Here is a 25996-nt window from a genome sequence, read left to right as displayed (position 1 = left end):
AAGGTATTGGGGAAAAAAAAAGCACTTTGACCATTTAGTGTTAAGGTAATTTATTCCACTTTTAGATGACAACATAACACAGAGATTTTTTTAAATTTTTTTTTTGAGGGGACATGGGCTATTTGGTCTCTACAATACTTAACAAGCAAACAGTTAGAAAAATAACTTATGTTACAACATCCTAAGAAAGTTCCAGTGCTTGTTAGTTTTCATTCAGTATTCCATTTTACGTCGATACAGATTTCCTGAAGGTGCAAAAATTGCAGTTATTTCATATCAAATTGAGTTCTTCATCACTAAGGTTCTTCTGCTGGTCAGGTTTTTTTCTCACTGTCTATTAGATAACACTTCTGAGGTCTCCATCTAGAAAGATCAAGATGTTCCTCATGGGCATTAGGAATATGTGAGTTATTCTTATGTCTATCTTGATCTGTATACAACTCTATACTTCCAAGTTTTTACATCTCGTTACAGAGGAAACAGAGAGAAGTTGGATGCAGCACACATGAAAAGCAGCACCAATTGTGTGTAATATTATGCGCATAATTCATAGAAAAGCCACAGGACATATATATCTTCCATTTTTACATGTTTTCTAGTTACCACATAAATAGCAGATTTAATTGCTGTTGTCTTTGAACCAGTAGATTAATGGTCAATCAGAAGACATTATGTTTGATGACATTCGTAGTGTTTTGGTCCTTGCTAGGCACTATTGTTAAAAGTGAAATGAAAAAACCCAGAAACCTTTAGTGTACCCATGTCTTCTAAAATGATGTTTGTGTCTCTTCAGATGTCTCAAAACCCATGTTGCGTTTTCCCTCTTCATTGTAAGGGTTCACTTCTTTACACTTCAATCCTGCTTCACTCCCACTTCCTCTTGCTCTCCTGTAATGAAAATTCATTTTGTATTAGAAGTCCCTGTTCTGTTCAAATCCTTCTGGATCCCCAGAATCCCCTGCTGTAAATAACACTGTGCTTAACTGGGAATATTTCTATAAAAGGAATTGTGTTGGTTTTAAGGCAAACAGTAGCAAACCTGCTGCATTCTTAGAAATCTCATTAATGGAGAGACATAGAAAACGAAAACCCAACCATTGCTGTTAATGGAATAATATTTAAGGAAAATTACATTACTGGACAACCTCCAACAAGATTATTGAAAACTGCGGGTGCTGATGAATGTGGGCAACTCTGCTGTTGGAGAAGGCACTGTGCTCCCAGATGGCCACTCCATCTGCCTTGCAGCGGGGTTGGCAGAAGCCTGGCCACGCCGCAGCTCCCCGCCGGCCACAGCGCCCAGCTGCCTTGGTTAAATGGCTGATGATGGGAAAATTGCACTAAGTGCACTGAAAGGCAGGGAGTTGAACCTTTAGCCCTCACTGTTGATGGGAGGGGGATAACAAATGTTAATTCCTTAAGTTGCTCCAGTTAGATTTGGCAGCCCATTTGAAAGCACCCTGATGATTCAATTAACGGGACGTCTCCCAATGGTCATGATCACGGTATCAAAAATGTTACTCACTTCTTGCGATCTCTCTGCCCAGTGATGATCAAGACAATAACTCCAATGACAACCAGGCTAATGACCACCCCAAATACAATTAACCAGATGGTGACCGGTGGTTCATAAGGTGTGGCCAGGGTTGGAAGTATGCCCACAAACTCCAGCGTGTTATCATCCAGTCTGAAAGCCTCATTGATTCGTCCCCGAGACATCCTGTCATTAAGAGCAAATTCAAAGAGTTTCACACATTTATTGGAAGGAAATAAACAGTTTTCAGTTGTTTTATAAACTTCCAGTGTGCCAAGCTTCCCCTGAACTGCTCAGTTGAAAAGTCTGCACAGAAAGTGCTGCTAAACCCATATTTCTTCTGACATGTGGTAGTGAGTGGCAATCACAGTAACTTAAGCCCTTAACCTGTTGTAGCTTAACTGACATATTTAGACACTGTATGAACTCTTAAACGCAGTCTTAACATTCATCAAAACACACCAAACAGCCTTCTGATCTCCCTCTCTATTTGCACTTTGCCCCTTATTCTCTTTACCCCAAGTTTCTTGCCTGCCCATAAGTTTCTTGGATATGCGACAGAAAACCACAGCTTTGACTTCTTACCTGATTGCCCCCTACAGTCTTCCACAGTTTTGATTCTTGCCCTGAAAAACCTTTCCCTGGTGTGTTTTCCAGGTCTTGTTTTTCCCTGAACTTCTGCTGTCAAGTCCTAACCGGACAGTGATTTTCACAGCCATATTCTTCTCCTTTGGTTCACCAACTTCTCTAACTGCTTTTTCAAACCCATCTCATGTTGCTGCTGCTTTTAGATTTGTGCCCTCTTCATCTCCCACTGTACATTATCCGTGACCATCTGCAGAGTTGCAGTTTTACTTATCATTTTTACAGCAATGACTTACAGCAGTGTCATATACTGTTCTGTAAGAGAGATCTCTATAAGTGGGAACTAGCTCCTGCTCTGACCTCTTCTTTTCTGTATAATCAAATACATCTGGCTGTCTTTCTAATACATTGTTACTCTGGAGTCCATGCTATACAATAATTCTTGCACTGAATCCTCACTAATGAGAGGAAGAAAACACGTGTGCATGCACACACTATTACCGTGCCTTTTATTTCAGAACATAAGGTAGTTCCTGTTAAAGTTTGAGCAATGGTATTTCCTGGCAAGGTATGATGCAATTAGGTGTATTATGGCAGTTTTACAAGCCCCCTGAAGCATTTTACATTGGCTGTTGTCCAGGACACCATCAGATAGATGGACTGTTTTCTTTCTGTCATAGGAGTTTCTCTCATCCCACTATTTCCATGCTAACTACAGAACTGACTTTCTTATCACCCCTTCTGCCTCAGCTGACTTGAGCACTGCTTTCCCTTCCACCCTTTCACCTGGTTGGTTGGGGTTTTTTTCCCCAGAGAGCAAAATCTCACCTGATGGCATTTTCCACGTCAGCTTTGGGTACAGTATCACTGACATTACCTGGCATGCTGACAGTAAGGTAGAAGGAGATCCTTTGTGTCTGTTCCCCCACATGAATGTCTGTAATCCTGAATGAGAAACAGAAAAGAAAGGGTTTTTTGATTGTTGAGACAACATTAGCTTTAAATTCAGGCAAGTGAACAGTTGTGTTTGATAGGCAATGCCAGGGGGTTAGTTTATGCTGAGTGAATGCTTCCTAGTGACCTCAACTGGGAAGTGAAATCGATTTTCCTGTCAGAATTTCTTTTTTCTATGTGCTAATTCGTGAATTGAGGAGAGAGTCTAGCCCATACCTAAGACAATCCTTGGTGTAATTTTCCAAAGTACATAATCAGCTGCAGAACAGAGAGTGTTTGGGGCCTTTTGAGTGTTTGTGGCAGATCTCATGAATGAGGTGATGTATGAAGTACCAAGTGAAAAAAAATAATCCTTCTTCCTTATATTCTGCTGGGAATAGATCCTAGACGTTAGGTGACTGATGTTCTATAAAGTAATATCAAATAGCTTAAGTAGACAGCTTCTAGAAAATTTTCAAGAGACCCAATAAAAAGGGTTGTTTTTCTTACCCAAATCATTTTCAGATGATAGATTTTATGTTTGTAAGTGAACCTAGACAAGATTAGTAGGTCTGCACGGAATTCTAGTGCTTTATAATCAACAGGTTTATCTTTCCTGGGCCCAAAACCTCTTGGATATTCAGTATCATACAGATATATTGTTATAAATTCTTATTTCTAATCAATGTATCGTCCCTGGTAGTCCCATATAGGTGTTGGGCACAAACTCTCGAGGCTCACTTTCACCATTGATCAGCTGTGGGAGACAAACCCTTCTGCACTGTCTGAAGTTACCTAAATTTAGCACATTACTGCTAAACATCAGGGTCCTGAGTGAAGAGAAAAGACAGCATGTAACCAAGCTGACATCTTGCCTTTTACAACAGCTGATGTTTGGCATCATTGTTTAATATTACCTTACATTTGACAGAAGGCACAATTAATTCCACCAGTTCACGCCGCTAGCGAACCAGAAGCAATATAGAGATAGCCAGCACAACTAAGCAAGCCACTCACTGGAAGTTAACTTCCTGTTGCTTCACCTCTGCAAAGTATTTTCTCATGGCATAGGCGATGGATGACTTGAACAAGAAGAGCTCGCTTTCATCCCATTCATACTGCAAGAACAGCAGAAGAGAGATACATCACAGACGGTAACTGTACGACAAGTTATCCGACACTAAGAAATCATTCTAAAAGGAAATCGCAACTGTAATGCGTATCATGCACTTCAGTATTATTTATTTGTGCCATGATAGCACTTCAGGAACCTATTCAAACCTTTTAGCTCTGTTAATCTGGGTGCTCTGCAGGAGAATAACCAAGCGGGCATCCCTACTGCCAGACACCGCATTTTCTGGTACCTTTACACGGAGCTGCTGAAGATGCTGCAGCCACAGCCCATCCCTCTGCCTTAAGGGGAGCAAAGGCAGCAGAAGCAACATTACTCCTACTAAGCATTGTGCATTCTGTATGAAGTCTAAAGATTTCATAATTTTGATCTTGTTTTAATCACGTAATTTTATTTGCAGGCCTGTTCTTTAAGGAGGTGATACTTTGGGGTGAGGTGGTTGTGTGAAAGCAACTCATTTATTTCCTCGATGAGCTGGGATTTTTGTTTGAGGTTTGTTTTGCCTTGGTAAAAAACTCTTTGCATCAATATTTTTGCAGCAGGCGTGTATTTGTTGGGTTTTGCTGGAGAATAGACAGGCGATATAAGAAATGCACTGCACCACGTGCAGGCTCCTCCCGACCTGCCTTGTAAGTCCAAAGTTACTTGCAATGGAAGTCAAAAACAGCTTCCCTGGGGCAGAAACTGAGAGCGGTACCGGGGGCAAAAAGCACTGGATAAAGCAGCCCGGCCTGTTGTGCAACACCACGTGCGCACGAAGGGAAAATTCCCCCTTGAACTCCATGGTAATTCTTTTTATCCCCCGAAGGCCTGGATTTGATGGTGTTTACGGTACCTGAGCAGGAATGCCAACAAATGAGTGGCCGCTGGTAGTTCTACACAGCTCCCGCCTTTCTCGAGCATCGTTCGGGAAGGTGTGGTTAGAAGGCAGCTCTGTTGCAACAGGCTTTAGAAAACCCAGCTACATTTTTCAACCCGGTCTTTCTCTATGACACTGATATAAAACGAAGGGCGAGAAACACAGGGGAGGAAAGAGCAGACCGAGCCCGCTGCTATCAGTCCGTGCAGCATCAGGCCCCAGGAAAGGCGCAGGCGACCCTAAGCCCCTGCTAGCCCAGCAGCCCCATCCCAGCAGCGTGCGGAGGGCAGGGGCTGTGCCAGCTCCGGCTTCTCTTGCTATCAAGGGTGGAAGCTGCAAGCCGCCTTCGCCTTGGCAAACGCCCCTGGCTTTCTCCGGCTCGCCGGGCGGCTGGCAATGCCCTGCACTCAAGCACTTCTCATGGTTGCCGCTGCCGTCTCTGGCAGCTGGCAGAGTTCACCATCACAGCCTAGGATGTTATCATGGAGTGAATCTCAATTTTTCATTTATCCCCAACACCTTTAAGCTCTGCAGTGCTTTTTTCTTTTTTTTTTTTTTAACCCAGGAGCTAATTGAGCTTGATTCTCTACTGCTGCTTTCTGTACTTGGCATCTTAGCTTTTTAATCATCTATTTGTTTCCGTGGCATACATTTTGTCTTTTTAAGCCTAATGTATTTTAATTGCCACTGTCCCTTGCAAGTGCCTTTATAAACACCATTACAGGCTGTGTGGATGGGAAGTACCTAGCTGGCTTCTGATCCGCATTTGAGCAACGGCTACCCACACGCCTTCCCTCGGCATCTCAGAAACCTACCTGGGTGCTCGCTGTTCGTTACAGAGGCTGCTTTGCTTTCAGAGCGAAACAAAGTTTGCCAAGCGCCTCCGCTCTGTTATAGCATGTTCCCTCTGGGATCCCATGTGTAACATGAACGACGGCGTAAGTCTGGCCTGTAACTCGAAGAGGGTTTTCCACTGTAATGTACACCTAAATGCCTGCAGGCTGACAGCTCTCCGTTCCCTAACGCTGTTGTGTGTGCCAGCGTTTTACACGTATGACATTGGCCCAGAGGGGAATTTTAAATTAATGTTTGAAGAGGCGTCCTGTTTTTAAGTGGTGGCCAGGGGATTCCCACTCCTGGAACCCTTTATTTTAAATAAAACAGACCCCGAGTGATTCAGCAGGGGTCTTGTAGCAGTTTCCTTTGGGAGGGCTCTTTCAGAAAGCCCCAGCTGAAGCAAAGCTGGAGATGTTTCAGCCTCGCCAGTTACACTGCTGATCCAGCAATGCAACTTTAATCTCATCAGCCTGAAAACAATTAGCCGGGTAATTGTGGCAGCACATGCTCTGGCACAGCTGGTGTAAGCCCATCGGTGCCTCTGGGTGCTTAATTTCCCAGAGCTTTGGGCTGTTGAAACCTCCCTGCGGGTAGCAGCCAGGGTATGTAGCTGGGAGGTGCAGGACTGCCTGTGTGCGCTGCAGCTGCGCCCCAGCGCAGAAGAGGGGGGCATCCTTCCCTTCCTGCTCTGTCCAATGCTAGAGAGCAGAAATACAAGATTTGCTGGTGTATTCAGAATGCTTTCTGCTGTCCTCACGGTGCGAAGCAGCTCGATGTACATCTTAAACAAAGAGTTGCACCGGGTTCCCAGCTCCCGTGCACTGTGAGCTGCGTAAAGCAGCCAAAAGATACTGCTCTGCACAGCTGGGCTGAGATTCCTGCCTGAGGTTCCCCCCGCCTTTCCTCTATGCCAGTTCATGCACGTACCATCACCCGCTGCTGGCGTACCAGCTTTCAGAGGCATGTCCCTGGGGTGTCAGCGTAAGGGAAATTTGTGGGGAGGCAGAGAGCTACCGAATGGAAAAGTTTTCTTGCAAGTTGGTGATGTGGACTGGTTTTGAGAGGAAAATGCATGGCTTGCTCTTCAGAGCTTAGGAACCTACCGTCCATGCAATAATTCAAATTAAGTAATCTGTATGAGATTGTTTTACAGCTGCTCAATTGCACAACAAAAGACTATGATGGCAAAAGGCAGGCATAAAAATGGTATTAAGCTAAACATTAACCATAATGACTAATAAATGTGCTGTAATATGGAACCTTTTCATGCTGTTGATATCAGTTTTGAATTGTATCTAATTCGACTCAGCGGTCTAGGAAGCAATATAACTCCAGTGGGGATTGCATGTGAGACAGTGATAGAAGTGAGAGCATCAATTCACATGAAAAATGAGCCCACAGTGTTGTGTCCTTGCTAGTCCAACAGGCTCCGACACACGGGTCTGAATGACCTGCCTGATGACATACTCGTTCTTGGAAAATTACCGATGTTCTGCAAGGTGAAAATGGCTATTAACAGGAATGAAGTGTCTGCACTTAAGCCTTCTACGTTGCCCCTGTGAGATTAGCACAAAGAGGCACAGCTAGAATAAGGAGCAAATTTTCAGCCGTGTGTCTGGGTTAAACAGATGGGCAAAGCAATGCTCTCTTTAAAATCATAAAAGCCATCTTTGGCATTCATGAGCTTTTTCAGTTGCTGTAATACATTTTATTGGACCAGCTGGTATAATCAGGGAAAGTAGACAAGCTCTTGGGAATGAAAGCCCTTCTCCTCGTCTGAAACAGAAGCAGCTGCACTGTCCCCCACTATCTTAATAACAAAGTTGTCTCTGCTTAAGGGTGGGAGGGCAGGGAGGAAGCCAAATGTATCAGGGCCTCTAAAGATTACAGCAAACAGGCAAACAAAAATCTACAGTGGAATGCTGCCAGCAGCGTTTCAGTGTGAAACCAAGAGAATTTGAGAATAGAGGTTGGGATTCAACCCCTCTGCTTTAGCCCCACACTTAAATGTGAAGTAGCTACTCTAATAACAACTTCTGAAGGCAGCCACCATAGCCATGATAACTGAAATTAGGAAAAATGTGTGGGTAGAGGCTTTATTTAGACACATCAGCATAGCTGGGAAAAATACAGCTGTTTTCAGGTACACGGGTACCCCTATTGCTAACCCTCCAGGCCTGTCCTGTAGCAGATAAAACTTTATCAGTAACTCCACAGAATAACTCAACTCACCTAGCCGAGGTGTCTTTCTTAAAATGGGTGGGATCACTCCCTGGAGAGGTCCCTCCAGTAACTGTAGAGGGAGTCTTGACCACAAACTCAGACGAGACATCTTTTATATGATAACCCTTCTGAGCTGGTGTCACCCTTCTGAGCTGGTGTCACCCTTCTGAGCTGATGATGTCACTCTTCAGACACAAAAATTAGCTACATCCTGCCTTACTTTCTGAGAGCCATTAGCACATCTCTGTTGCCTGAACGATACAAGGAGTGTCACAGCGCAAACACACTTACCGCTTGGCCCCCCAGTGCTGATTTCAGGCTGATGCGCACTTTGATGGCGTTGTCAGAATCTGGTTTAAAAAGAAACAAGGGCTGTGTCAGAGCTGCAGCAACAGAAAGTTGGGATGGCTAGAGTTCCCTTACAGGTTCCCCTGCTCTCCCTGGCTGACTTGGTGGGATTGATTTTGTTTCCCTCCAGTCAACTCTACTGCAAACATCCACATCTGAGCTGTCGGACACCCACGCCTGGCTTTGTAGTAGATAGAGAGGGCACATCTCGAGTACAGGCCTCTGGTCTTCTTTAGACATCTCCTGAAGGAAATGCCTCTTTCCCTCCATGGAGAATGAGCTGCTCAGATGCAGACGTTGGTATCTGGCTAGGTGAATCTCACCATGAGAGACTGGCACAGCACTGCAAGGGTTACGGTGCTCTCCAGTACTGACAACGATTACAGGTATGTGACCTGAGTGGTTCAACACTCAGTGTCACCACAACAGGCTGAAAAATGCATTTTTCCACTGTCTTTTCCTCCCCTTGAGCTCCCTTCTTTCAGTAGCACATGACAGCAAAAAAAACAGTAGTAATTGTTCTGTACTGGTTTGCCCCCATGCCCCCAGCTCAGGGTCCTCTGGCTCCCAGGACCGGTGGCTCCCAGCCCAGCAGAAAAAGCAAGTGTCACGCAAGTCCAAGCCCTCTGCACAGCCATCCCACACTCTTCGCGCTGCCACTATGAAAAAAGAAAAGAAGATCCATTTCTAAAACTGGATCTGTGCTGACTTCTCTGGCTTTGGCCATGAGGAAGCCAGTCTGCCTTCCTATGAGTGAAACTTACTGCTTGGTGTATATTTCCCATAACCTTGCTTCCATAGGGATAAAAGCCTTCACCAGCTACAAGAGAAAGGGACTTTGCTGGTCAAGGGTTGTGAGGACTAACGAGCGTCCTTAATTCACACACAAGCCATACGTACATGGAGCCCAGTCTGTTTTCCAACCAATGTATCTGCCAGAATTGTTTCTTTGCAGCCACTTATATAGAGGTTCGAAGTAGTGGAGCAAAGGTGCTGCATTCATGTATTTCTCTCCTGTTACGCTTTCCAGTGCTTGAGTCCAGGGCTTGGATCTGCCTAATTCAAGCATTCGTCTGTGTATGTGGAAGGAGAGGTGATATATGTAATTGCCATGTTCCATCTAGACATCTAGCAAAACAATCTGTGATTGGCATCAAAGTTTTCTTTTTTGCTTCCTCCCATAATTTCTACTAATAAAATTCATTATTTTCTCATTAACAGGCAATTAAACTGATATAAATTTAGTCAGCTTGTTAAAATAAACTGAGCAAACATATGCTAAATTTTCAGGCTAAGTTCATTCTTCATGCAACCTCATTGACTCCAGAGGCTTTCAAGGATGAATTAGGCTTTGTTATTTATTACATGTAAGAAATTTGCTTTGTTACCTCAAATTCTGACCAGCTGCTCTGGAGTTGGTAATGTCACATGTGTGAAGAGGACCAGTATGGTTAGCCGCCTTGCAAAGTGCCTCCTGAAACTGGAACTGATAGATGGTCCGGGTGTAATATCTAAAGGAAGGGCAAGGAGAGGGAAAGCACAGGTTTTGTTAGTCATCTGGCAAGGAAACCCCCGTGCCCTCGGGCTTTGGAAATCTCCACTGTGTCAGCTGGCACTCCCACTTGGGAGGCTGCACTGCAGGGAGGGAGACCAGCCGATACTTATAGGCTGTGCTAACGCGGATTTAACAAAATGCTGAGATCAAATGCAGCAGAAGAGCCCCAAATCTGTTTGCTGCCACATAAACCCAGAGTGAGTAAGGTTTTTAAGGCCCAACTCTCTGCTATGGCTGAGCCCTCTAAAATAAGGTGGCTGGGACACGGAGGGACATCTGGAGTTAGTTGCTTCAGGACTGCATGTGCATGGCCCAAGGGACAGTGGTACAGGGCACACTGCCTCCCCGAGAGGCAAGCACCTCATACAGATGTGCTCCCGCTGGTTTGATGGCAGCCCAAAGCTTCTCTGGCCAACAAGAAGCTCAGCAGCCTCCCGGCTGCTCAGAGGTTGCTACGGAGCAGCCCCTGATGTCCACAGAAAAACTTCCACTGAAATAACTGGCCTTCAGTCAGAACTTTAAACAAAGTACGACTATGTCCTGAGACTCCCCAGTAGGTGTTTTAGGTAGTCAGGGCTTGTTCTGTACCCAAAATGTAAGTCATGAATTAAGCACTGAGCAAGGATGGAGCTACCTTATGAACGAATAATCGTTGCACACATGAAACAGCACCGCGGGGTCGCAATAGGTTTCATCATGAGGGATGGGTTCAACAACGCCAACTATTTCTCTCCTGGGGATGAAGGAAAAACACAAGATTTCTGTTAATAGATAATAATAAAAAAAAAGTAATCTGACCCTGCTCTTCCTCTGTACTGTGTGATATATATGGGCACCTCTCACTTCCAGCCACAAGAAGTACATACAGCTCCCAGTAACCCCAAATGAATACTGCTCCACAGATGGAGACTACAGAGAAGCAGCTGCTTTGAAACTGATGGTGCAGGGAGGGATTTGTATGATAGCAGGGTGTGCAGGGAGTAATTAGTGGTGTGAAAAAATCTACATGACATGAGCTTCACACACATCTCTTGCCCTGGCCCATCCCTGGGTAAGGGCGTGCAGAGATTGGGTGACCCAAAGGGTGTATGGCCTGCTGTGCCACTGGGCTGGAGATGAGCTTTCTCTTTATTTTCCTCTCCTGAGAGCATGTTTCCTGAGCAGCAATATGGAAACAAACCCATGCCTAATTTCTGAAAAAGGTAATAAGCTTACATGGAAAAATTTTCAGTAAACCTGTATTTCAAGGTCTTGTTCCAACCGAGAGCTTTGTAGTGCCGCTACAACAGAAGTGATAAGCTTCCCTGAACAATTTGTCATTCTCCATTTCTCTGACATCTCTGCTACTTTTGAATAAATCGAAGCTGACTGATTTTTACTGTGGGTCAGGAGGTTTGCTTATATCAAGTTTTATTACAGATTTTGTTTGCTGATGGAGGCTAACTTTGTGTTTGTGTTAGAGTGCAGACTCCATTTTCAGTGTGGGGCTTGTTTGGTTTCTTTGTATTTTTCTGCCCCCATGTTAACCACCCCAGGAAATGACAGACTCCAGTCTGAATCAAACCACTTTCAACTGTGAGCTCCAGGGAGCTGAAAACAGATTGGCTGGTGGGGATAATCTAAAAAGGCACATCTGTATGTTACTTGCCAAGGGAACTGTATTTTCTTGACCAAGAAAGGTCAATGCCTGAGAGAGGAAATAATACTTAATTATTCCTCTCCTTCCTCTCCTACCTAATACCTTCCTTCTTCTCCTAATACCTAAGAGAGGAAAGACTCAGTCTGGAGTCTTGAAGAAAATTCGCCTCCAAAATCATTCTAGAATGAGGAGGAAACACAAAGCAGAGAAGTGTGCACAGATATTTGGCAGATCGAGATCTGTATGCTTCTCAGGCTGGCAAGTATGATGAACTTTACTTTCCACCTGTCCTTAAGGAGGTGAGGAGCAAACCAGAGCATATGCCCGATGAGACTTAGAGAAGGTCTGTACTTAAGCTACGAAGATGTCTTGGGGCATGCGTTGTGGGGATGGCAATGTTGATCCTGGGATATGGAACATCTCGTGCAAAAGGCCATGGGCTGTCTTTATCCGAGAAGCTGGCATTAGAAATGAGAAGAAAGTCTGCTGAGAGGTAGGGTAAACTACGCAGGGCTGAACAGAGGTCTAATGGGGATACATGGCTTGTAAGCCCTTGTCTGCACCACACTGGGTGTTTCTACCTGGCACTCTACTGGGCTTTGTAGAGAGACAGATTTTGCACTATGGGGGGCACAGGCACCTCAGTTTGTTAAGTAGGAAGGGATGGTTTTGCAGGATCATTTGCAAAAAATCCTCCTTGTTTCTGAAACTTACTTCATCTCCCACCACCGCTTTGTCCATTCCCGCTTTGTAATCTCACCCCCAAACACCATCCACCTCCACTTCTCCAGCATGTAAGTGAAAGGCATTGTTCCAACAATCGTTAGTGCTTGTTTGAGCAGAAAGTTGATTTCGGTTTCTGAAGAGAGAAGTAGTTAAGGTAATGGTAATGGTAGCAATTAGTATCTGATTAGGCAGCTAAAGTTGCTTCCTTTTGCAGCTAATGCTTACATCTGCCTTGAATTACAGATTTTCACTGAGGAAAAAGCAGAAGAATACTACTGAAAAAAACATGAGAAAAGATCACTTAAGTATTGTATATATTTTGTCTCTCTTTTCCCTTGACTGCTTAAATAACGTAATCCTTTGGCATTTACATGTCATTATCCTCCACTGAAAAGCTTTCCAGGCTCTGGAGAAATTTGAGCTGAGGACTTTGGTACATCTCCATCCTTGTAAAGTAATATTCAGAGAAGCCAGACAAACTGCGTTATAATGAGGGCCTACCTACGCTGTCCACTCAATAATCACTTAAGTAGGAGATGTAAATCTCAAGGCTTCAGTTTCATTTGAACTGCTAAATACATACCTTGGTAGAGATATGTACATATTCATGCAACAGAAATTGAAAAGACTATTAGAGGCTCATCTAAATGAACTATGAAGATTTTGGGATGAGTTGTTCAGTACAGACAGTAATGAAGTGCTAGCTATTTGTTTCTAAATTATGTGGCAGCATTATAAATTAGTGCTCCTTGCTTCATGATGTGATTTGAGGAAAAAATAGTATTTCTGTTAAGTCGGTGGGGTAGGACTTTCAGAAGCCTCTCAGTTGCTCACTCAGCTTGGAGACACTCTCTTCTGCTGCAAAGTAAGGCCTGCAAGTGTTTTCACATAAATATATAATATTTATGCATTTGTTTACCTTCATCCTCTTGGAAAGTTGGCTCTAGGAGGTCAAGAGATTTCAAGTGCTGAGGAGTGGCTGCAGAAAGTGACATAATTTCACCTACTGCTTCGTGGAAGCCCTCGTTAGCGCCGTCTCTTAGCAGGTAGGGCTGCACAGAGTACGCCATGTCGTACTCAATGTGGCCCATCTCGTGGTGCGCAGTCAGGAAGTCATCCATGGTCACTTTGGTGCACATCCTGATCCTGCACACCAGAGCACAGTGTTTGTGGTTAGAGAGACCGTGGCCCAGCCAGCTGCTGCCCAGCCCTGGCCACCACAACTGCGGGCCGAAGCGGCCTCCAGAGCCTGCAAACGCCCCTCGGCCCTCGCCGAACCCGAGCAGCTGCATCCTAGCACGGGGTGCAGTTCCCTCTCGCACGAGCGAGGCGAACTTGGCAAAGGACTTTCAGCCACCTTGAAATTCTACTGGGAATAAGAGAAAGCTGCTGTTTTGCGAGAAAACTTGGCAATAAACTCACTCTGTGTGTGTTGGAGTGAGTACCCACCCTCAAACTTAAGCAGACTGTAGTATAAAAAACCCCTGTGTGTCAGTGACTCCTGCTACTTCATCTTCGTGTAGGTACTGTTAAAGGCCTTTCTCCCACGCAGGGTTTCCTTTCACCTTCCCCAGACCGCTGAGGGGCGAGGTGTGGGGCTGGCAGCTTTCACGAAGGCTCTGCTGGGGACCAGCCTCTTTCCCCAGGTAACTGCAGGGACTGCAAGAGGGGACAGAGTTTGCCCCAGGAGACTTCATTGCACGGGAACCTGACGTCCAGCTCCTCTCCCAAACAGGGAAGAGATCGATGGATTTTTGTGAAGCTCTGGAAGTCTGCCTACCACTTCCGACAGGTCTGCTCAAGGAGCCGGTGAGGTTTTCACCTGCTACTCCGGGACCCTGTGCCATTGCTGCAGAATATCCCTCTGATACCCACAAGCACCCACATTTGTCATAGTCATGAAATGTCATAGTCAGAAATAATAGTCATTATTTCCCTAATTCGTAAATAATAGTCACTTTCTGGCTTAAATTTGAGAGTTGTCCTTAGGTTTTCACAGAAGAAGTTACACAGAAAGGTTTACAGCCCCACAGGATCCCTGCTCTCTTGTCTTCCTTTTCCCCTTTATCAACCAGAAAAAAAATAATAAATAACAGAAATTTTTAACTTAAAAAAACATGATGCACCTTTAGTGAAAATAGGAATGTTCTAAGAGGTGGTATAAAAAGAGGTCATAGTAATTGCAGTACCTGTAGTCATTTTTCCCCAGATCCCACGCTGTAGGATGGCAGACAACCTTCCTGTTGTCGGTTGGCTCTGTGAGCATGGAGTTATTCCAGAAGCCCTCAGTCATTTTGTCGAGACCGATGGAGGTGAAGAAGGCCTCAGCGGTTTTGAATATTTTCACTGCATCCCATTTCTGAAAGAGAAAATGCCACCGTTAACCGCTGCTTCTACATGGAGCCTTATCCCAACGGCCAGCTTAATGCAGGGCACCTGACTTTGTATTTATGTCCCAGCAACTTCAGATCAGCACTGACTTACTGAGAGCAAGATGGTAGTGTCTGCCTTCAGCACATCTGTAATTTCTGCTGGGAACTGGAATTAAGTGTTTTCCCCACAAAGAAAATATGTTTCTGCACTCAGAGGTTCAGCAGATAGCACCTGACCCAGACCAGAGAAGCCCTCAGTAAAAGATAAGGTGGACAAGATAAAAAAGGTATTCCTGTCAGTAGCATGTCTGATCTGGGATAACCGACCCTTCAGTCACTTCGGTTGGGGACAACTTGTTTGAGGGAGTGGAGCTGCACTCCGAGCAGATGAGCATGAGAGGAGATCTTTGCCAGAACCATAAAACCTGGCAAATGTATCTAGAGGAGCTGCTTACCAAATTGTAACTGCACGTTACTGTCCAGAATATTTTCAAATGTCATTCAGCATTTTTATGATTCTATATAGCAGGAACTCTGAATTTACTCGACTGAATTTTCAAAGAGGTTTAGCTGGAAGATATCGCAGTTGGATGGGAATCCTAAATTGAGCGCATCTACCAACAAGGCTGAGTCCAGCCTCTTCCTCAAGGCTCTGTAAGTAATGCTTCCTTCCTCGCGGTGGTACTTCAGCATATACTAATTTAAGACTACAAGGGGATCGGTACTGTAAAATAGGAGTGAGGTTAATACAGACTTGTGGAAACTGCTTATGAATTAAATTTAGCTATTCCTTCTTTTGCCAGCACACATCCGCATGGAGCACTCCCTGTGAGAGGAGGGTAAATTTCAGGGAATAATCACATTTCAAAAACAAAATTCCACTGATCACTTTTTATTTTATAAAAGGAGTGAAGTTTAGGCAAGCATACAGAGGGTTATCTTCACCCATGTTCTCAGTCTCTGTCACAGCTCTTAGCACTACAGATCTCAAACACAGACCTTATGGTGCTATGCAGTTATCAAAAGATAACAGGCAGCATTGCAGTTTCCTAGCTGTTGCCAAATAAACGAGTCTGGCAAAAAACCCCTGCGATATACAAACTATTTGATTATGGTAATGGCTGGCAAAGGTCGTATTTGATACCAGCCAACTCCACGACTCCTGAAACATTTGTATATACAAAACATATCTCTGAATGGATAGATGTCTCTGAGGAAAATAGACTTGAACCAAGATTAAGCCAGTCAAAGAGGGTGGAGAAGAAAGAGAGGAAAACAGGTAAGGGAAAAGGTTCAATGAAAAATCCATGAACACATTAAGGTGAAGAGCAAAAAAGGATGCGGAAAGCAATGCTTTGCTGCTGGTGTCTGCCTTAGGGCAGCTACGGTTTTCTATGGAGTGGCTGACATTTGGTGTGTAATTTTTGTACCATCTAGATTAGTTACCTAACGCATATTGGATAAAGGCATGTCTTACCTTTTCAACCATTGCAGAAGTTACATCAATGTTTGGTTTGGATGGATAGGGAATGGTCAAAGCATACAGATTTGTCCAAAATCTGCCCCACATATCACCTTCAAAAATGAGAAACATAGAAATACTTTATATTAACTATGTATTGTTCAAAATTGCCAGACAATTCTATAAATTGTTCAGTTTCATAAACAGGGACTCCTATACGGCCAGACAGATCTGGTCCAGATGTCGAGGTGAGCAGTTCTGGGAAGTCACGCATAGGTTAAACTCAGATCAAAGATCGTCTTATTCCCTAAGATCAGCTATTCTTTACAATACAGTTTCGGGACTGGTCACATTCCTAAAGGTCTATTTAAAACTGAACGCTCATACTGTTAGTCATGTGATTGCCGCTGCTGTGTTCATGTACATTACAGTTACGGCAGCTTGATGTTGCATGCTTTGAAAGTAAAGTCATGAAATGTGGGAGCTTAGGACAAGATTTAAAAGGAAAAAAAAAAAAGTCTCTCTGGAACTCTTATTTCTAAGGAATAGAAATATGCCCTGTGCAGCAGGGAGGGGAATGTTCCAGCCCAGTGCTGGAGTTCTGAGCTGGGTGCCACCAGCTCCGGCGAGGACAGGGACACCTGCCTTCTCTACCTACCTCTGCTGCTAAGCACCTGGGTCATCTCTGCCAGGGACGACTTCTGCATTTCTCCTCTCCTTTTCTCTTATCTATATAACCTGTTTGTTAATATCCTGATTAAACAGGGAGATTACTCTGTTCCCATGTGCCTTGAAGGCAACTGTCCTGTGTACAAAGTCAAGCTTGTGCGACGCGGCCGTGTTGACATACCCAGCAAATGAGCAGGGAGGCATCCCGTGGAGCTGATGAGCTCAGAGCCGTAGACCTGCTCCAGCCGGTGCCTCACGTAGGCATGCAGCTGCTGGTACAGAGGTTTTATCTGGAAGCAGAGGAGGAGAAGGAAACAAATTATTCTCTTTGCTCTATGCCACTCACCCCTCCTAAACAGAGAGCCTGGAAGGTCTGTCTGACAAAATTCTCCCGGTGGGTAAGTACACCCCAAACCTGCAGCTGAGCTTTGACTCCTGCCTCAGAGCTCAAGAGCCAAGTCCAGATCTTAGCCCCAGAAGTCCTGCTCAGGTACGAGGGAGGGAGCATTGTTAACTTCAGACACGGAATATCAAGGATGCCACCTACCCCACGGGAAACACAGCTCCTCCAGTGGGCCCTACCTGGAGGAGAGACATGGACCTATAGACCTCCCTCTTTCCCAGCCTTTAACACAGTGCAGCCTAAGGGGACCAAGTTGGTCCTTGGATGGCTGCAGAGGTAAAAATGTCACATATGTCCCCTAATGTCTTGTTAACCACATGTAGACTGAGATTAGCCAGTTTAGAACAAGTCTCATCTTCCTTCACAACATTGACACATGAGCATCACAAAATACATCCCTGTGGCCCAAGTAAGAGCTGTCTCCTGCCTCTACCTGCTCAAATGTCTTCTCCACATCTTTGACCAGCTGGTCACGGCTGTATTTGTATTCTTCTGGATAGTCTGCTTCGTAATTTGCTCTCCAGTAATCTCCGTAGTCAGAATAACCTGCAAGCACGGACACATCACATCAGGACGTAGCACATGGCACTGCTCTATTCTACAGGAGCAGTGCAGCTCCCTGTTGACCCCGTTCAGACCCACAGCCTTCCACTCAGTGCAAAAGTGTGACATGCTCTGGGTCTGGGGAGGAGGAGAGTGCTCCCCCGAGGCTCTGTCCCATGGACGTGCAGGTACGGGAGATTTCCAAGAAATGTGGAAATTGCTGTCACGTTTATCTGCTAATTAGGGTCATTACAGCCAGAGATGGAGGTCAAAGCTCCTGACTGGAGTTCCTGCAGTCGTAAGGAAGGGCAACCTCCACTCAGGCTGGATGCTAAGGGGTTCTCACAGAAGGTATGTGCTGGTGGACAATGTATATGGGGCCCTCCTCCAGTAACAAAAACACCAGGGCAGGTGTAGACACCAGGACTGAAATTCAGCTCCCAGTTCTACTAAGTCTTCCAGTCCACTGAGCTGCATCAAGCCTGGAGTAGAAATGGCTCATAGCTGAGGTCTCTTCCTTACTGGTATGGAGGAAGGTCATAATGACCATTTCTTAATGTGGCGGTTTTTTTGTGTCTAATGATTTTTACTATAGCTTGACAACTAGCTCCAGCTTGACAATTTTCACAAAACAAGGAGGATAGGAAAGTAGGTGATAGAGCTGCAGTCTGGTCAAGAGACAGATGATGTAGCTACTGCAGAGCTATGTTAGAAGACCCCTGAAGAAAATTAGCAGCTACCTGCCTTTTTCCCTTGAAAAGACAATTCCCTATGATTTCTGCGGAGATGTCTGACTGGAAGCACACTTCCCTCAGTGCAAAATCCTTTTTAAGCACCTGGCTGTATCTGCTGTCCCAGGCTTACCAAATCTGATCATTCCAGTTAGGGCATAATGCTTATACATGTACCACAGCTTGTGGCTGCTGCAAGAAGGTCAAGGCCAACAGAAAAGAGGAGACATTGCCAAGACTCGGCAGCATTCAGAAGCTGTTGAAATTGAGTGTGTTTGCCCGTAAGTTGCAAGCAGTGCAGTTCTGGGTAAGACAGTCTGTAATGAAGGGCACTGATGTATTATGACATTTGGGAAAGGTGCTAACGAAGACATCCCCCTTTTGTTCCAGGCTGGTGACATACCTCTGATCTGGTTATCGGCACCTGCAAATGATGTGCAAAGCACTGCTCATCAATGTGTGAAAAAGTATGGGTTGGAATTCCTGTGCAAATTGTGCAGGACTGTGATGTGTTTGTTAATTTCTGGAATCCAGGAAAAAAAAAAAAAATTGTAACTTACTATTAAGCTTTGCAACCTCATTTTTAAGTTCAACATACTCTTCGTATAATGGTCGCATCATCCTGCCAACATCAGCTCTCCAGCCTTCCCAGGCCCACAGTCTCTCATGATAATCAGTGCTGTTAGCCATAATAGCATCCAGACCTGTCAGAACAAAAAGTAAGTGCTAGGCCTTGAAAAAGCAGAATCCATTTTTCTTTCACAGCAGACAAGTGAGACAAAGTGAAAGAAATTTCATAAACTAAGAAGAAAACACTTTGTGTTTGATATACTGAAATATCCCATTGTTTTATTGCATCCTTTTCTGATTTAATGTTTTCCTCTTCTTTTCTTTTAAGACACATGGAGCAGATCATAAGCCCCTTAATGGATCTCTTTGCATTAGCTTCCCTTAAATTGGTAGCGTTCTTGGGACTGGCCTCAATGCAACATTGAGTCTAACAAGGCTTTGATGACAGCGGAAAAAAATAGAATTTCTGTGACATAGGCAAACCCCAGGTGACGGGCAGGCTGTCATACAGGCTGAGCAGCCCTCTCCAAATTTTGTCTACTACAAATAGGAGATTATGTCTTACGGGCAGCAGGCCCGCTGGAGGTCCCTGAACTGCAAGGTGCAATTAAGCTATGACTGAGCTTTAGGTAGCAGGATACACCTACTGAAACTACAGCCTGCTCCCTTGCAGTCAGGAGCCACCCTTGGGCTTTTCCTTTTTGAACCCCCAGTGCAAGGGACACGGTAGGGGCAGTGGTTAGTACCGTACCTGGCTCCAGCACCAAACACTCAGACGGTTCGGTGATTTTACAGACGGTCCCGGTGCCGTAGATGGTACTCATCGTATTCAGCACAGTGCTCAGCTGCAAGATAGATGCCAGAGAACCTGTTAGAAACCCACTCTGTGCCAAATAACAGCCAGTTATGCTAATTCCTTAGGAGCTCGATTCAACGCTTCACCCATCAGCTTAACATTTAAGCATATGTTTAAGCTCAGTAGAGATTAATGAAAGAATTTGCCTGAATGCATTACTGAACCGGGACCTAGCTGGAAAAGATAGATAATCTCCCAAGTATATGACGTAATCTACAGGTCCTTAATATCCAGTCAGACAGAGCTCTGTATTTAATGATCACAGACTGTCACGAGAGAGCTATCGATATACAGCAGCAATAAAACGATCAAGTTTAGCAACAGGCTTTCATAAGCGTGGACCCACCTAAACTTTCCAGGTAGGTCATGGTTTTGAATGGCAGCAGAAAGGGCCCCTTCTGCAGCCAGGCTGACTGTTCCTTGTGGTTTTTAACATCACATCACACTGATTGCATAGATCTGCTTAATACTCCATTACACAGAAGTTACGACTCATGTCTTGGGTCAGCTGAAGGCCAAAAGCATCTGAAATCATTCAGCTCTATCTGAGAAGCTATGCTACATAGCTCTGTTTTTATTTTTTAAAATGTTTTCAGGTTTTCATTTTCTTTTCTCAAGAAAAACATGCATCACTTTTAGCTTTTCCTTTAGGACTATGTCATTTCTCATTTAAAGCTTTAAATCAGAACTATGTAGAGCTGTCAGTGGGAGGGGCAGTTAATGACTAGCTCTAACTTTATCTCTGTCAGCATTAAAATAAGTGAGCACCTAGGGAAATTTTAGTATCAGTGAAGAATATTTAAATATTCCTATAGAATCCCATCAGACTGTACAAAAAGTCAATTTTCAAGCAAGCATCAACAATTTCGGCTGCAAAGGCCATTTATCTAGGAAACTGCAAGTGTCTAAACGGGAAGGATAGTGGAGCAAATACCTCCTCAACAGAGACAGAATTACCATCAGTGCACTGCTGTGCTCCAAAATAAATATATGTTGGTATGAACTGTCAGCATTCCCACCAAGGTAATCTGTCTTTCCAGAAACACATCTCATTTGGACCAGACAGGAGGTCCAGCCAGTCCACTACTTTTCTTGCACAGTGGTTAACACCGCTGATCTTAGCAGAAAAATCTCAGGATCCTTCTATAATCAGGACGGTAGAATCCCCTAACTCAGTGCTATGTTTCAATTTGATCTCCAGCAACAAGAAACTAATTTAACCCTCAAGTGTTTGGTTATAAACCTCTTTTGAGTCTGCATAGCTGCTTGCTCCAATTCCACATATACTCATTACCCATATACGTGCCTTTTACATGGACTGGTCGGTAGAAATGTCAAATCTCGTTATGAATACTGCTAAATCTTTCTGGCCTTCAGCAGCTTTCTGTGGAAGGAGGTCACCAGCTCTCCCCGATTTCAGGCATCCTAGGGCACCTGCTGCATAGAAACACCCCCTCTTTTTCATAGTCTGATAATGCACCATGTGCAGAGCAGGAAAGGCTTCCTCCAACTCCACCTTTCTGAATCATTGAATGTCCTTTCACCCGTCTCTTTCTGCTTGTTGCCCTAGGTCTGGACGTAGCCAAGCACTTAGCCCAGGTCCTCTTTTCCTCTTGTGACTAATCCGGCCATTGGTACAAGGACAACTCTGAGGCGTGTGCGCGTTCAAGATTCATTGCATGGATTACATGGCAAAACTGCTGACTTGAACAGGAACCAGCTTCCTAAGCCAGACACCCCCTCCAGTCCCAAACTGCTGTGACCACCTGGTACAGGTACACTCTCCATACCGATGTTGGGATGCAGCACCATCCCAAGACAAGCACCGTGCCCTCCCTCAGGGGTGTCGTGGGAGGCAGCTCAACACACCCGGCAAAAAAACGAGCTACATTCAGCAACTTACTCTGTTATATTTTTCCGGTAACAGCACGGTTGATCCTCTGTCCTGGAGAGCATGGATCTGGAGCCTGGTGAGAGCATCCTGGATGCTGGCTAACGGGAAGCTGCTCGCATTCCTGGAGGCCTCGCCGTAAAACGCGGACCACTTGGCATTCGCCTCGTTCTGAAAGGGGTTCACACAAAGGCTGAATTACTCCACCAGAAGACTGCAGCAACCTGATGTACTCAATGGGCAAAACCCACTATTTCTGGGGAGAAATAAATTTGTGGGGAGCACCTGTGGATTGTGGGTTGAGCACCTGCACTGTGCAGCAAGACAGCTGGAGAACTCTTCGGCTTCAGTTTATTCACACATCTAGATAAACATTTTTCTTTGGAGATAAAAGGCAGGACTGTCTACTCGCACTACGCTTGTTACCAGCTGATCCAGCATCACCTAGCTGTGTTCCCTGCTGCTCCACATCACCGTGTATTCTTCCCTTAGTGCTTTTCTTGACCCACCTGTGCCTAACAAAACCCAGATACCAGCCAGGGCACAAGAGAGCTGTTACCCAGATGTCATTCCCCATTTCTGCTTCAGTAGCAGTGGCCGACAGCAGCCAAGATAGTGATCTTGAGTCTTTTCATTATACAAATATCACCTTCTGCTGAAGTTTTGGTAAATAAAAGACTATACTTGGGCATAGGAGGCTCTAAACAGGTGCCTAAATTGGGCATGCAAAACCTGAATGTTTTGCATGAGATACTGCTTTTGTCACGGCTGCAGATACATACCGTAACACATGAAACTCCCAAATTTCAGTGCAAAAGTGGCACCATAAGAACATTATTGGGATTTGGGACTGTCTTATTCACCTTTTTTTTCATGTGTTTGTACAGAGTTTAGCACATCAGCACCTGTCCAAAATGGCAACAAGGGCAGTACTAATTGACCTGTGTCCTTGAGATAGCTTAATTAATTGTGCTCATGCCATAGCTTCCTGGGTTGTGGAGAGGGTGCCTGTAACACCCGTCCCTCCCTGCTGAGGTATCAGGAAACACAAATGTCACATTGTGCCTGAAGAGCTCTGTCAGGCACGCTTCACCCCTGCGCAAACACACGGCGAGGCCAACGCTGCGCCCGGCTTGCCCAGCCCCGTGCAGGACGGACCCACCGTACCTGCTTCATGGTGGGTGGCAGACGTAAGCCCTTGGCAGCCCCATCCCCGTGTCTCCCCTCGCCCATGCAGCCCCTCTGCGGGAGGGCAGCCATCCCCCAGAGGCTTTCCAACATCTCCCCCTTCACGGGGGAGAGCTCGATGAGCATCGCTGCGTAAATCCCTTCCTGAACTCCTTGTCCCCAGCAGGGACGGAGAGGTGCCTTAGGAGCGGCGGCGCAGAAGAGGGGGCTCTTTGGCAACAAAAGCCAGGGGAAAGAAGTTGGCTTGCTGTCTGATATTTTCCCCAATTAGAGGAACTCGTTGATAAGTCAGAGGAATAGTTTCGGGGCTTGTGGCCCAATTTACAAGGAAAATGGATGGGATGGAGTCAGAAGGGACAGTATTCATTAACTCTGCTCCTCCGGCAGAAAGGGAGGGGGGGCAGCAGTGGGTTTATTACCAGCGCTACTGAAGAGATCAAGCGAAAGAAAACGTCCTCTCTGAGCAGTGGACTGATCGGTTCTTATTGCTGGTATCTCCTCACGTATTTTATTATCACCTCATTAATGCTGAAAGTGCTATATGGAGCTTTCATTTTACGTGTTTGGAAACGTTACAGTTTAAGTACCTGGTGCCTCAGAAAACATTCCAGATTGACAATGATTAGACATTAGGATTTCTTCCAGCAACCACTCTCCTTGCTTTAATTAAGAAACACAATAATTAAACCATGATTTAATTAAGCTATAAGAGCACGAAGTGGAAGACTTAAACCATTAGACAAAAGTAGTTGTAGGATACTCAGCTTCATTTTTATGCTCCAGATTGTTTTTCTCTAAAGCTTGAGTTAACTTTAAAATACACGTAGCTACAAAACTTTTGTGGTTTTGTTCATTTTGAAAGGCACCGAGTATAGGAGATGCTAGGCTGAGGCATGGCAGTATCGGTAACCAGCCAGATCACGGCTGACTGCTCTTGATAAACATGATACTTGCCTAGAGACCTCGTAGGCTGGGACAGCTAGAGGTTGGTGTTGAGGAGCAGGGAGTACTGTGTTGCGCGACAACATAAGGGCAAATGTTGTGGTCCTTCCTGCAGATAGAAATGGACTTCAAACCAAAGTACTAGACCACTGTACCACAAATTCGACTGCTGGCTTTTGGAAACCTGTGATCTCACTTCATTTTTCCCAGTTTAATACCTCCAGGAAGCCTACCAACAACCCTGACTATGAGAAGAGTTATGGGAGACAGGGTAGAAGATACCCCGCTGGATAAAGGGTGTGGACCACTATATAAAATAGCCAGCAAACATTTAATAAAATGCCTACATTCAGAAAATGTTTGCGTATTCAGTGAGAAGTAAAACAATTTCAGCAACAGAGAAGAAAGAGCATTTTCCATGTCAGTAAAAAGCGCAGTGTTAGTTCAGGCTTATGAAAAGTGGGAGACCTGAGCTCATGTGGGTGCAAGATTCGAATCCCGTTCCCTTACACTGCACGGCAGTACCTAGCCTGGGCCCTGGGAGAAGACCATCCCATCCGGGCTGTGCCCTCTCCAAGAGGAAAGGGACCGCGCACAGAAACGTTATGCCAGGAAGCACTGGTGGTCATGGACCCCAAGCGGAGGAAGGCGTCTCTCTCCATCCAGATCAGATTTTGGGGCTGAACATGCAGCGGTCCCTTGCCTTTTCCCTCCACTCACTGGGGTGACCCGAGGTGATGGCTGGGGACAGGTCCAGCCTCCGGCTGTCCCTGTGCAATGCAAGGGCAGCCCAGGCACCAGCCTCAGGCTGTAGAGGCTGGTAGTGGCCCAGGCACCTCCAGTGAGGCATTGCTACCTTAAAGCAAGCCCCGCTACCCTCCTGAAACTAAACCACAGTTACCAAAGAAATAGCATCCAAATTACAGCCAACCTTGGTGGAACCAAAATAAACTAGAAAGCAGCTGTCAGATTCCTAAAACAGCAGGAAAACCTGCAGGATGGAGGACTTACCATTTTCCTGGCAGTCTCCTCGGTGATGTTGGTGTTGTAGTTCCAAGAGGCAAGGGAGGTCTCATAGCTGATATCTTCTGCCCTCCTGTTAAACTCTTCTAGAAACATTTGGGCTTGTTGTGTGATGTCCTGAGGGGTCACGACAGTGCTCAAACCACAAAGAAGGCAGAGGAGGACCAACATATTCACGTCTGGGCTGAGAACCTCCCAACGAAGTAGGTTTCCTCAGGTAAGCTTCTCTGTTGGGCTCTGTCTCATCAGCCTTCAAGCATGGCTAGTGTGAAGAAAAAAGTCTGAATCCAATTTGCCAGGCCTTTTATAGGTTTTATCCATTGCAGGAGAGAAAGGAAAAAGTTTTTATAAAAAGCCAAATAAACAACAGTCAATGATTAACTTTGAAAAAACATAATTACTCCTGCCATTTTATGGACTTCTTATAAAAGGCTTTTACTTTTGGTTAATGTTTCCCAAATGTGCTGTCAATGATACAGCTGTTGACTTTATCTATAGCCTGTCTGTGTCTTTGGTAGCTCAGAATCTGTGAATCCTTTAACAGGTTGGTGATAAGCTGTAAAAATATTTAGAAACTTCAATGAAACACCAAGCCATGAACCTTAACTCCCAGGCAGGAAGAAACTCCAGTTAGCCTGACACAGGGTACCTGGCTGGGTGTTTAGGCCCGTATTTTAAAAGGCTTTGCAAAGCTTTCCAAAGTTTGGAGAGTATACCTCATTTTCAAAGCAACTGAGGGCATATAAAAACAGATTTTTAAACATGTTCACTGAACTACCAAAAAGTAGCAAGAGACTCCATGGGATCACAGTATCTTGCATAAAAAAAAACTAACCTAAACTATAAATCAACTGGATTTAAGTACTAAGGTGACTAAGACTACTAAGATGTCTCCAGTTTAATATCTAAATACCTTTGCTAATCTAGCTAGGATCCTAGTACTTACTCCAAATCAATGGGAAAATCAATGCATGA

At 44.9% G+C, this 25996-nt stretch overlaps 1 protein-coding gene across 1 annotated transcript; it reads right to left on the bottom strand.

The window, feature by feature from the left end:
- Positions 1 to 767: 767 nt before the first annotated feature.
- On the bottom strand, positions 768 to 25192 carry ACE2 (angiotensin converting enzyme 2; the record flags this gene model as incomplete). The annotated part of the gene is made up of 18 exons (XM_081997527.1): positions 768 to 888; positions 1526 to 1720; positions 2948 to 3064; positions 4070 to 4170; positions 8395 to 8453; positions 9352 to 9524; positions 9840 to 9962; positions 10641 to 10739; positions 12360 to 12504; positions 13291 to 13517; positions 14561 to 14730; positions 16221 to 16318; positions 17056 to 17164; positions 17711 to 17823; positions 19112 to 19255; positions 19873 to 19966; positions 21881 to 22039; positions 25010 to 25192. The coding sequence occupies 18 exons, from the start codon at positions 25190 to 25192 to the stop codon at positions 768 to 770; spliced, it is 2430 nt and encodes an 809-aa protein (XP_081853653.1).
- Between the last annotated feature and the right edge of the window lie 804 nt (positions 25193 to 25996).

The sequence above is a fragment of the Phaethon aethereus genome (genome assembly GCF_964289735.1).
Source record: "Phaethon aethereus genome assembly, chromosome: 1".
Classification (NCBI taxonomy): domain Eukaryota; kingdom Metazoa; phylum Chordata; class Aves; order Phaethontiformes; family Phaethontidae; genus Phaethon; species Phaethon aethereus.
This window is presented reverse-complemented; position numbering and strand designations above follow the sequence as displayed.